General features: G+C 47.9%; 1 protein-coding gene across 7 annotated transcripts in view; it reads right to left on the bottom strand.

Annotated features, from left to right (window-relative positions):
- GRAP2 (GRB2 related adaptor protein 2) overlaps window positions 1-12492 on the bottom strand; it is a 67693-nt gene that overhangs the window by 15261 nt on the left and 39940 nt on the right. For all 7 annotated transcript variants that reach the window (XM_042947875.1, XM_042947873.1, XM_042947876.1 and 4 more), the window contains one exon: window positions 4826-4917. In XM_042947875.1, coding sequence (XP_042803809.1) covers window positions 4826-4917 — 92 coding nt within the window. The remainder of the gene's footprint in view (window positions 1-4825; window positions 4918-12492) is intronic.

The following is a 12492-nucleotide window of genomic DNA, read 5'->3' as shown; positions in this document are numbered from 1 at the left end:
TTCTGCAAAATGTGGTATTCTTGGGAGGGAGACCTCCAGCTCTGAAGGACATAGTAGGGTTTATAAGTTCTTTAAAGCATTATATGTGTATGTTTTGAATTTAATCACCTGTTCTGAAGAAATAAAAGTGTGTCTCATATTTGAGTTCTAGAATTGCTGAGGACAGAAAACTTTATAGTTTCTATCATCAAATATGACTGCTGGTATCACTAAGGACTCGTGGGTATGTGTATGCCGAGATGGGGCGGAGTGGGGGGAGCAGAAAAATCTAGGTCAAAAAAAGCACTCGGAAACCCGGCACCGGTGCCCGGGATTCACACAGAGAACACAAGGACATTTCACTCCGTGCCTTCACCCCTCAACGTATGGCTTTGGAGTTCCTTTCTCCCATCACATGGGAGTGCAATGTTTGGGCTGGGTAGCAAATGTCAAACACGAAGGTGAGCAGGGATAAGGTAAAAGAGGCCATGTGGAAATTGGCTCATCACGGTAAGAACCAACTATGTACTTAGTTCTCTGACCTGAAACCAGCTGTAATTTTAGTAATTGTGGCTCACACCCATCTACCTCCTGTAGCAACTGAAAGATTATCCCACAATGGCGGCCATTTCTCCCCACCACCTGGTGCTCCGTCTGCCTAAGATCGTGTTCCCAGAGAGGTGAATTTACAGGCTTTTTATGGCATATAGAAGGCAAGGTTTTAAAAGAATCTCATTTTCTGCAAAGAGGAGTGTTTGGGGGGAGGTGGTTTCCTTCTGCCGTTGTTGGCCCAGGGCCCCATACTTCCTGTTCTTCTCATCTCTCTGTCTGTTCGGTTCCCCCTATCTCTTGTCCCCATCATGAAAACTCGAGCAAGGGGTTCAGCCTAAACACATGAGGTTTTACACTTCACTTTACTGTATGTTAATTCGGATAATGTTGCCTACGAGAATAATTTTCTGGGTTACATGGCCTGAGAATAAGTTAGACGTGGGAAGAGGACAAAATGTACAGTTGGGAGAATTTTAAAATTGGATGGAATTATAGCTCTTAGAGGCATAGCAGAAATCTGAAGTATTGCAGTTAATTACATAGGATTAACTCTTCATGCTTTCAGGTCACTGTTTTAGTAGGAAGAAACAGGGCTGAGTTAGACACAGTACAGAAGCAGGTGGAAATGGACTGGGTCGTTTTTTTTTTTAAAAAAACAGCGGCAGATTTAAGAGGGAAAATGTTAAGTCTGGGGCTGCACAGAGCTGCAGGTCCAAGGGGTTGAGGCATGAACATAAAATTATCTGACTCCTAATGTTTCCGTCACAGGAGAAGCTGGATCGAGCCATTCGGCCAGAGTTCCCCGTCCACCATCTTGTTCATCGTCCTTTGATCGGCATCTAGTGAGCACCTGCTGTTTGCGCTTAGGTGCTGGGAATACAGAGATGAAGAAGCTGAGGCCTGTGTCCTGGGGAACTCACAGTCTAGAGGGGGTTAGCTGGTGGTGAGCTCGTCAGGCATTGTTTGTACCTTTTAGTGAAAAAGTCTGTTTCGTCTTTTAGCACGAAAAGTCTAGGATGAAAGAGCATCCCAGGAGTAAATTGCTGGGGCGGTCAAGAGCTGCTTTGGAAAGCAATTGCAAGATCTTGGGGCTTTGTACCCATCTCTGGAGCGGAGGGGCAGATGTTGCAGTCATACATAGAGACCCACGGGCAGGGCTACCGACCGCCATGATAGAGACATGCTGTGGGGTTCCGCCAACAAGCCCCTCTCCACTTTTCTTTCCATCAGCACAGCTGCAAGGGACAGAATTTGAAAAGGACAGGTTTGCCCTTCTGATGGAATTCTACACGAGCGTGCAGAAATGCAATTTAACAATTCACGCAGTTTGCGCTGAGCACCTATGTGGGGCTGTGACTCGCGTGGGGGCGCTGCTGGGAAGACACAAAGATGAACCGGCTTGGCTCTGCTCTCAGGGAGCTCATAGATGGAGGAAACCACCACTCATTCATTCACCAAATATTAGGGAGGGTCAACTTTCTGCTGTTTTGGACACTGAGGCAGACCTGGCCCCTGCCCTCACAGAGCTTTGGCGAGTGGAATAGCCAACACATGCACCGGCGGTCAGGATCCCACAGGGTAAGGGCAGTGATGGGAGGTGGGTGTAGTGTGCGTTAGAGCACAGGGGTTTGGCTGCTCATAAATAACCGTCTCGGGAGGGGAGATCAGCAGCACCTTGAATGACGTGTGTTGCCGTGCCGTGGAAGAGCTAAAGAGGGAGTGACTCATTTTGCTGGGGCCATAGGGGGTGTGGAGGATTAGTGAGGGTTCCGAGGCAGAGGTAGTCAAATATGCCTGTGGAGGAGAAAGGGATTTGGAGTGCAGGGAGAGTGCGAGAAACTCGGTGTATATATTGCAGCGTGACCTGGGCATTACATACGCAAGGGTGTGTGTAGGTGCGCGTGCGTGTATGTATGTGTGTGTGTGTTCACGGACGAGAGCTTGGGGAGGTTGGGGAGCGGGTTGGGCCCAGGTGGCTTAACTTTCTATCAACTGGTAATGGGGAACCGCTGAATGTTTTTGAGCAAGGAGGTGATCTGACCTGATTTTTTTTCCCAGAAAGATCCTCCGAAGACTAGTACGTAGAATGATTGAAGGAGTAAGAGACAGGAGGTGATGAAGTCAGTCAAGGGGCTGTGGCGATGGTCTGAACGGTGGCAGGAATGGGCAATACTGGAATACGGCAACCATTCACGGAACATCCACTTTGAGGTGGGGCCATTACCTCTAATCCTTCCCCAAACCCTGCAAAATAGTTACGGTCCCCGCTCGCAGATGAAGGACAGTGAAGCTCAGAGGGGCAGGGGACTGATCCAGGGCCACACAGCTAGTCAGCTGGGATTCGAACTCCCAACTTCTCTGGCTCTAAACTCCTGCTCCTTTTTACTTCATCAGACTCCTCTCTCGTGAGGCAGGGGATTGCTTGAGAGATCTCAAGAAGAATATTCAGGACAGAGTAATGTTGAGGAGCGAGGCAGAGCTCCAGTCAGATGCAGAAGAGGGACAGCTAACGGTGTCACCTTCTACAGGTGGTATAGTAGTGTCATGCTATGATACATTAAGGAGATCACGGGTGGACTTGAAGGGAGTGTTGAGGGTAAGAGGCAGTTTCCAGAAAGTTCCAGCAGACTCAGTGGGAGGTGAGGAAGTAGAGGCACCAGCACAGGGAACTCTTCCTGGTGTTGGGAGCCAAGGAGAAGAAAGAAATCAGGAGGTGGACTGAGAAGCAGAGTTGAGGAACGTTTTTTTCTTTCTGCTTTTCTGAGGAATAGGAAACTCTTGAGCAAGATATTGGGTTCTGTTCGCAATGGGAGATGAGGGGGGGGAGTTGGCCCGTTGGCCTCTCTTGAGCGAGGACCCTGTATAGCGGTTGATAATCACATGGTCACAATATCCCAGAGAGAAGGGAGGGACTGCTCACCGTGTGGCAGATGCCTCTGTGACCTTGGTAAGATCCCACAGAAGTGAAGGTCGCCTCTTCCTGGGTGGGCGGCCCAGGTGACGTTTTGACCTTGAGAAGCTCCAGCATAGAAGGCACACCCTTCACAGCTATATTACTAGAGCTTACAAGGTGAGAGCGGTTAGAAGGACGAATACTGGGGGTGTTCAAGTCCCAAACCAAGTGACTTTCTGAGTCACCCCGTCACGTACTGACAAGGCTCTCACTACGGCAAATATACTTAGGGGCGAGACACTGGTGGCCTCAGTGTTGCTGTGCAGGCTGAGAAGGCCCATGTCGGCTGCTGAGGAGTAGGAATCAGGATTTCTGAGGGTGCTCTGTGGCCAGGCCGGTGCGGGGTGGGGGGTGGGCATTAGCGTCACAGACTCCCCAAATGGCCTGCAGAAGGGCTTCTGCTTTTGCTCAAAATCGGGGTTAAGATGTGAAGCCCACAAGTGTGATGCATGGAATGTGGAAGTCCAAGGCCACTTTGTCTCTGCACGTAGCCACAACAACTCAAGTGTGGGTGTTAGGCAGGTATTAAGGCGTCCCCGAGCGGCCGGGGTGTGCATGGCCTCCATTGGCCCACGTCTGTTCCAGTCATCTTTTCCCGGCTGTCTCCAGCCTGCACCCTCGGTTGAGTTTTGGCGACACTGAACCTCACAGTGCTCACTGAAGCCACGTGGGCTTGCTTACATCTGAGCTTCCGGTAAGCGTCCAGCCACGTTCCCTGCATTCCCCGGCCACAGGTGTTGCTGCAGCTTCCTGCCACCCCATCTCTCGAGTGGGATCCCTTGTTCCCTCACCTGTGCTCCCTGAGCACTTAGACGAGAACATCTGTAAGAGCCCTTTGGATGGATTTCTTTCCCTCTCCAGACCACAAGTATCTCAGGACAAGGATGGTGACTTATTTCCATCATGTACCCTGGTAACTGGCACCCGAGAGCTCAGAAGGAACCCTTTTGATTGAGGTGAATTTCTCTTTTTTGAAAGAAACCACATGCAGTTCTGAAGAAACAAAGGCATGGGGGGAGCACCTGGATGGCTCAGTGGGTGAAGCATCTGACTCTTGACTTCGGCTCAGGTCGTGATCTCACATTGTGTGAGTTTGAGCCCCACAGCCGGCTCTGCACTGTCAGTGTGGAGCCTGCTTGGGATTCTCTCTCTCTCTCTTTTTCTCTCTGCCCCTCATCCACTCCTTCTCTCTCTCTCTCTCTCTCCCTCAAAATAAACAAATAAACTTAAAAAAGAAAAGAAAAGAAAAGAAACAAAGCCATGGCTTGTTCGATGAACACAGTGACCAGACCAGAGTAACCCAAACTCCCCCGCGGCTCCCCGGGGCCCCACGTCACCTACCTTCAGAACATCTCCGGTGTGAAAGCTCAGCTCATCCTCGCCGGAGGCGGTGAAGTCAAACTTGGCAATGGCTTCCATGTTGCGATGGGAAGCTGGAAGAGAGGTAGTGTGTTTATTGTGCCTTTCTGTCCAGGGAAGGGCTCAGAGCAGCGGGCACCTAGCAGTCTTAGCAGGTGGTAGGCGCTTGGCCGAAGGTCTCCGGGCCTGAGAGGAAGACCCAGGTTCGCAGGGAGGGCTTTTGTTTTTGTGGACTCGCTGCGGGAGGGAGCCTGTGGGATCTGCCTCCCGTCGTTCCCTGAATCCCCAAGCTCCAGGAGCGGGGAAATGAAGGCCAGCAGCGCCTTCCCCTTTCTCCTCCCTTTGCCTGCCCGGCCTGTCACCATCTCTGGGGCATCTCTGTTTCTGGTTGATAAGGATGGAAGATTCACTATCATCTCTCACTTGGGGCCCGAGGGGCTGGAAAGACTGTTCTGTAAACATCGTCCTGAGGCTGTCCCTTGGCAGCTATGTTTAACCAGGCGGTGTTAATTAGACAGATGCCATTTTCTCTTTTACATCTGAATCATTTAAGAGAATTAGGCAGCATCGGCCAGTGGGGAACTTAGCATCCTTCCACATGGCTTGAGAGTGGAAAACATTCTGGCTTTAGAGTCAGGGGACTCGATTAGTCAGATTCCTTATTGCATTATTATAGTGTAAGCCAAGCACATTTTGAAAGATACCGTTATAATACCTCTGAATTGAGTTAAAATGCCCCCACCCCCAGTAATACGCAAGGCCTGTGTAAAATAAGAAAGTTAGCCTACAAATGAAATACAGTTGTTGTTGTTTTAGGAGACGGGGGGGGGGGGGGGGTAGGGAGGGGGGGATGTCATAGAGCAGAGTCCTGGTTTTGTTGGTGAATAGCTGCATGTTCTTGTGTAATAACTAAACCTCTTGGAGTCTCAGTTTCCTTATCTGTAAAGTGGAGATCATAATATTGAACTAATAACCATGTGAGATTAAATTCAACAATAGACGCGGGGTGCCTGGGTGGCTCAGTCGATTAAGCGTCCGACTTCGTCTCAGGTCATGATCTCACAGCTCATGAGTTTGAGCCCCACATCGGGCTCTGTGCCGACAGCTCGGAGCCTGGAGCCTACTTCTGATTCTGTGTCTCCCTCTCTTTCTGCCTCTCCCCCGTTCGCACTCTCTCTCTGTCAAAAATAAATAACCATGAAAAAAATTTAAAAAAAATATATTAAACAATAGACACAAAATGTTGCATGAGATAAAACTAGGTAGTCTTTCTGTCTTTAAAATAATTGTATTTGAATGAATTTATCCTCAGCAAAGGGAGCCTGGCCAAAAAGAGCTCAAAAACAGAAAAGACAGAAGAGTTTTCTTCTGATTTCTCCCATCTTTTATGAACTTTCCTCTTTGGAATTTGATGCCTATTCTCCAAGACCTGCAAGTCCTTTGTTTCTGTGCTAAGACAGTTCGCTGTTGGGACAGTCTTGGAAGCTGTTGTTTGGCATTTACGTTTGTCAGAATGTGCCAAAGTCTGAACCCCTTTACGTCAGTGAACTCACACCTAATGACTTTCAGTGACCAGTCAACCAGGACCACAATCACCCTCTCTGTGGGAATTTCCACCCAAGTGACAAGATTTAGGTGACTAAGGAAGGTGGCTGCCCGGTGGGGAGGGTGCGGCACGCAGAGATCAGGGGATTAAAGCCACTGCCACAGTGATGGCAGCCAAGTGACCTGTTTCTCTGACTTTCCACATTTGTTTGGTCTTCCAAAGGTAATTTGTAGAGATGACGATTACCCATTTGAAAGATAGATATTGGGCAAAAAAATATTTCAGGAGCCCAAGCAAAATGTCATAGTTAACTGTGTGCCAAAATTTATCCCCCCCCCCCCCACACAAAGATATATACTTTTTGTATCCTTTCTTCAGGATCTGTCCATCTAAGGCAAATTAAAGTTGTGACCTAGGATGGCCCACTCAACAGGAAGGAGTATTCTGCCCTCCTTAGTGAGTGCTAAATGCTTTTGCTGATTTGCTTCACCCCGTGGCTTTAACATGAAAAGCCTCCCCTAATTAAGGCCTTGCTTTGAGTTTGCAGGGAGATGTGGTGTCTGTGGGTCACCCTCATGGTATTGACACAGATACTGGTCACCTCAGGAGATCAAGTGTCAGGTGAATGGTCCTGAAATCCAAGATCCCATTTCTATGCAAATTTACCTTAATAAGCAGGATGGAGACAAGGGGAGGGCAAATGCTAAACATATTAGAAAGTCACATAAATTAGGGATGCAAAAAATATCCAAGGCATGCTCTAGATATGACCTTGAGCTTGGGAAGATCTTTCCTATGTTACATGGAACTCGGATCCGGCCTGGGTGCTTGGACCAGGCTGGCCTTGCGTAACTTCCGTGAGGAGGTGAGGCAGCGTTGCTCCTGAAGCACCAGCTCTCTCTCTGCCTTCCCCCCGGGGCCCATAACAGAACTCCCCAGCTTATAATATTAATCCTGGCTCTGAAAACCCAATGAAACCAGGCCCACTCTTAATGAGATCACTTTGAAAAAATTTGTTTGCCTCCCATTTCCATTTGTGAAATGAAATCTGTTCAGATGCTCTTTGGTAGGAGGGAGACGTTCAGCGGGGAGTGGGGGAGTGTTCTAGTCTCGTTGAAATCACGGCGTTTTGCAATTTCTCCCCTTGCATTTACTGCTCCCTGCTTCCCTAATAGCAGGGCCACCCCCCCAGGGCTTGGGCTTCTGTTTGGTCATAAAAATGCATGGAAATTTATATCCCATTTGTCTGTACCCATTAGTATTAACTTCGAAAACTTTTGAATTACCACCAGGGAAGAAGAACACTGAACTACCATATTTTGCTCCGTGTTTGTCCATTTGTTTTATAGTCAGTACCTTCCACCAACGCATGATGCATCGATTGATGCTGGCCACCTCGGGAATTCAAGAACGCAATGGAGCCTTCTAGCTACTGTGTGCAGTTACCGTGCTCCTGACCTCAGGGGGAGATGGAGAGAGAGACATCTCTTTAAAGAACCTCACAGACAGATTAAATGTGCGTTTCCTTCCAGCGCTGAGCTTCAGAAATGGCTGCAATGCTACCTGCTGGAGAATGTGAACTTGAGGTGACAGTTTCCGGAGGCAGTCAAGCCACCTCCGTCAGCTTCCCCCACCCACCGCAAGCCCGTTGACGACGCCGTTTGCCCAGGAATCCTGCCTCAGAACCATGCAGGGCTCCTGCCCTTAATGCTGGCTCTGCCTCTCACCCTCCCTCTGTGTCTCTCTCACTTTGCCCCTTTATGGATTGCGCACAATATCCATTAGCAGCCCCGTGACACAGATCTACGCCATTTGGCGGCACAGGACTTCCCCACGCATGATTTTCTCTGCCCTTGCATTTCCATTTAGGCTTCTTTTACCACCAAAACACCCGAAAAACATCCAGGCTTAGATACCAGGAATGTATGTCCACTTCTAAGATAGAGTCACCACAGAGGATGAAAACAAAAGCCACAAGACGGCTCTTTAAAAGAGCCGCCCTGTGAAATCCAGATTAATTGGATGTGTTCAGAAACACGTAGTTACTGTCGAGATGGTACCAGGCAAGAAACTTCTTGAAAGATTTCAGCTCCTCCTAAGTTGGCTATGAATAGCCGCGGCTTCCGCTTTATGCATCTCTTAAAAAGAGCAATTGCATAACACCGCAAAGCTGCTGGAAGATTCAGGCTCAGGACCCGAAGAAAGAAGGAATGGGGTCCTATACTGAACTGGCAACACCACTTCCTATTTTGTTGGGGGAGAACTCTAATTTAAATATGATATGACTTGCACTTGTAATTCAGTTAAGCTAATGTGTTCTTTTTTTTTTTTTTAAAGAGAGAAACATTGCTCCTTCTAAATATTGTGATTTTTATTAATTTGCATCTTGTGTATGAAACGAAGCAATAGAATAGTGATGAGTTTACACGTGAGGACTTTAACCGCAGTTACCAAGAGGAGGTTGGCTAAAAACGTAAAATTCTCCCGGCGGGTTAATTTCACGTAATGCAGAGACTTGGAACCCACGGCATTCCTTCTATTTGTCAGGCAAAGCCCCTCTTGGAGACAATGAGAAGGTAACGCAGAACGCTTACTCTCCCCGCTGAATTGGCAAGGTCAGCTCCATTACTTTTCAGCAGTAAGAAACCTTACACTACCAGGAAAAAAAAAAAAAAGATTATAGCTAAGCCTCACGGTACACAATAGATATGTTCTCGGAAAGTTATTAGGAATAGAGTATTTGTAAGTGGAATCATATTAGCATGCATTATAGAGGCTCACTCCATAAAGCAACCCCATGGTGAATCCCTTTACAAAATGAAAAGGAAAATTTGTTATGCAAATAACTGCTTTTACCTTATCTGTTTTAAATGCTGGGTTTTCTTGTGTTGAGTCTTAAAACAGAGCACACCTGTAGATCCTTCCGACACCTCCCACCGTGGGTTAAATGTTAGTTTCCCCTCTTCTTAAGTCCCAGAACGCTTTTTAAAAGCCTCTCCTATTGATATGTAACATTTCACCTTGGAGTATAGAGTAGCAGTCGGCAAACCTTTTCTGGAAGGACCAGAGAGTAAATATTTTGGGCTCTGCGGCCCATACAGTCTCTGCCACAACCACTCAGTCGTGCAGTTGTAGCCCCGAAGGCAGCCTGAGAGAACAGTAAGTAAGGAATGGGTGTAGCTGGGTTCCAATAAAACTTCGAACACCGAAGCTTGAATTTCATATACTTTTTACATGCCACAAAGTATTCTTCTTCTCCTGATTTTTTCTCCCATTTGCGAATGTGAAAACCATCTTGGCTCATGGGCAAACACATGTGATGGGTGGAATTTGGCCTACAGGCTATACGTTGTGGACCCCGGGTACAGGTGTTTATATGTACATCCTACTTCCCCTAATAGTTTGTAAACTTCTGGAGGGGAAGAGTTGTAGCTTAGTGGACAGAGTGTGGGCTTAGGAGTAGATGGGCCTGGATTTAAGTCTGAGAGGTGTCACTCATTTTCTCAGCGTCCTGCTTATCCATTAGCCAGGAGTAACCACATTGACTCCAGAGGGGTGTTAATGCGTATAAAGACGCCGGCACACAGTAGGCGTTCAATAAATGGTAGGAGTGGTTGCTGTCATTTACCCTCAGATTCCCTACCGTATCGAACCGGTGCTTAGTAGGCACCTGGGAAACGCTGAGTGAATGAAAACACGATCAGCAACCTGCCCTCAGAATTATAACTGTAATTGATTTCCTCGGGGAAGGGGCAGCAGACAGAGGACCCATTTACAAGGATCAATTAATTTTCCACTCGAAGGTGCCCTGACTTCTCGGCAAACTCAGCCGCAGATAATAAAACATACTCCCACACTAGAGGTCTGATTTATTTAATCCAATAGAGGGCAATGGTGCACCCCAAACCGTGGATTCCATCCCGTAAATTTTTTTTTTTTTTTTTCATCTTGAGTGCCCGCAGTCTTTATCTGGGCAGGTTTGGTGATTGTCCTCATTGTCTCCTGTGTGTTTTAAGGCATGTAAACTTTAACATTTCAACGAGTCTCAAGCCCCTACAGCACATGAGTTACTTTGCCAGGAAAGAGCTAGAAGCCATCTGCGATTGCTGGCTCTCTGACACTTAAATTCCCTGAGTTTCCTGGAAAGGTGTTTCTGCTCCTCTCGGAGTGACTAGACCCTCACTCCCGCTTTTGAGTCTAGGTTAATGATTGTGTTGGAACCCCTACGGTGTGTTTTTCTTTCATCTGAACTCTAGAGCTGTGGTTGGAGACTTTTTGCCTTAGTCGCCTTTTCTTGGGCGTTAGACGTCGGACCAGGACACTGAGAAAGGTCATAGATGGCCCTTCCTGAAAACGTGTAGGCTTAGGATGGACAACTACCTTAGGATTCACCTGCTGGCTATTGCTTAAATATTCTCCTAGGGACCCACATCCATCTCTTTTGGAGAAGAAAGTGAGAAAAAGGAAAGAAAAAGGCTGAGCCTGGCCAAGAGATCAAGGGCTGGCCTTTCCTCATGTGGGGCTTTCAAATGACAGTTTTGCTCTATTCTAAACCAGCGGAAGCCCTGCTTACAGAATACCTCTTAATCAGCTGGCCATGTTGAAGATGTTAGCCTTCTCGCTGAAGGTCTAACAAGGCGTACGTATTTCTTTACTGTGCCTGCTCTTGAATTACTTCTAACTCATCTTCTGGAGCCTTTAAAATAGAAACCCTCAAATCCCATTCTAGTAAGATCCTCCTTCTGGTTTCTCTGGAGATTCGGATCTGTGGCCACGTGTAGAGGCTAAGTGGGAGTTGAGGCAGCACCAAGCTTGCAGATAGATAGCCATGTCCTTGGGAATGGCCGTCAGGGGCCTCTGCTTTCAAGGATTTACGACCAACGGCTCCCATGCTTATCTAGACCTCCCCAGCCAGGGACACAGGACCATTCCTCTTTAGGTTCAGGATCTCAGGGGAATAAACCGCCTTCTCTGGAGGACCTGGCCTGTTTCCACAGGTGTTCTCTCTAAGGGACATAAACATTTCGGACTTTACGGCAACCAGAGTAAGCAAAGACAAGTAAAATACACTCCACTAAACCATTTCTGGCTAGTTGGCTGAGATTTTAGTACTCTCTAAGAGCCTCCATTTTAAATGATTTTGCACACATGAGACGTTCTTATTTTCCTCTTGTCCCTAGGTGACTCATTATTTCCCCCTCCAAAGCCCTAGGAAGGCACAAATCCCCCCCGCGTGACCGGCAGGGAGCTAGAGGGGACCTCCACGGCCCGTCCGAGAACATTAATTCCTCGGTGGTTGATCTGCTGACGCAAGTCTTGAAGACGCAAGGAAGTGGCTCAGGAAGAACCCCCAGGGTGTGCTCCGTCTTCCCTGCAGGTGTGTTTCCTACGTGACAACCATCCTCTGGCTGTTTCACCTCGGCTGGAAGCAGCCACAGGGCTGTCTCTGATGACAGGTAACTCACGGGCAGCGGGTCCTGGAGCGAGAGATGAGACATGGGCAGGAGAGGTGTGCCGTTCTCTCCTCCCCGTCTGGGATGGCAGTCTGTTACCCCCTCGGCGAGGCTGGCTTCACCCACCCTGACCTTGGGATGCTCTCTCTACCAGAGCACCTCCTGTAGACCCTCTGCCAACCTCTTAGGGTCTCAGTCCACCCTTTGGCCTTGCCTTGAGATGGCTCCCTATTTTCCATGGGAAATATTTTCCCATGGGAACCATCTCCTCAGCTTGTTTTTAGCTTTGGAAGCCAAATAAATATATTTCAAAGACGTGCAGACAAACCTGACACAACTGGAGAGTCCCTCTAAATCCCTTATATCCTTATTTAATCAAATTGCTGTTCTGTAGGTCCCTGCCTGTCACTGTGGATTAGGGAGATTTCACTGGTCTCAAGGATGTTTTCCTCCTTTTTAATTAGCTCCTCTTTTCCTGCTTAAGGTTTTTTTTTGTTTTGTTTTGTTTTTTTTTTTTGGTTTTGGGTGGGGAGGGATGGCGAGGGGAAGGGAGGAGAAGGTGGAGACAAATCAGGAGAGTGTCCCTGTGCATGTCCCCTCCCCTCCCCTGCTCTTCCTTCTGGTTATTTATCAGCCTACTCTTCTGTAAT

This window comes from Panthera leo, chromosome B4, assembly GCF_018350215.1.
Source record: "Panthera leo isolate Ple1 chromosome B4, P.leo_Ple1_pat1.1, whole genome shotgun sequence".
In the NCBI taxonomy this organism is placed as follows: Eukaryota; Metazoa; Chordata; class Mammalia; order Carnivora; family Felidae; genus Panthera; species Panthera leo.
The sequence above is the reverse complement of the archived record's forward strand: the minus strand, read 5'-3'. Positions and strand labels throughout refer to the sequence as shown.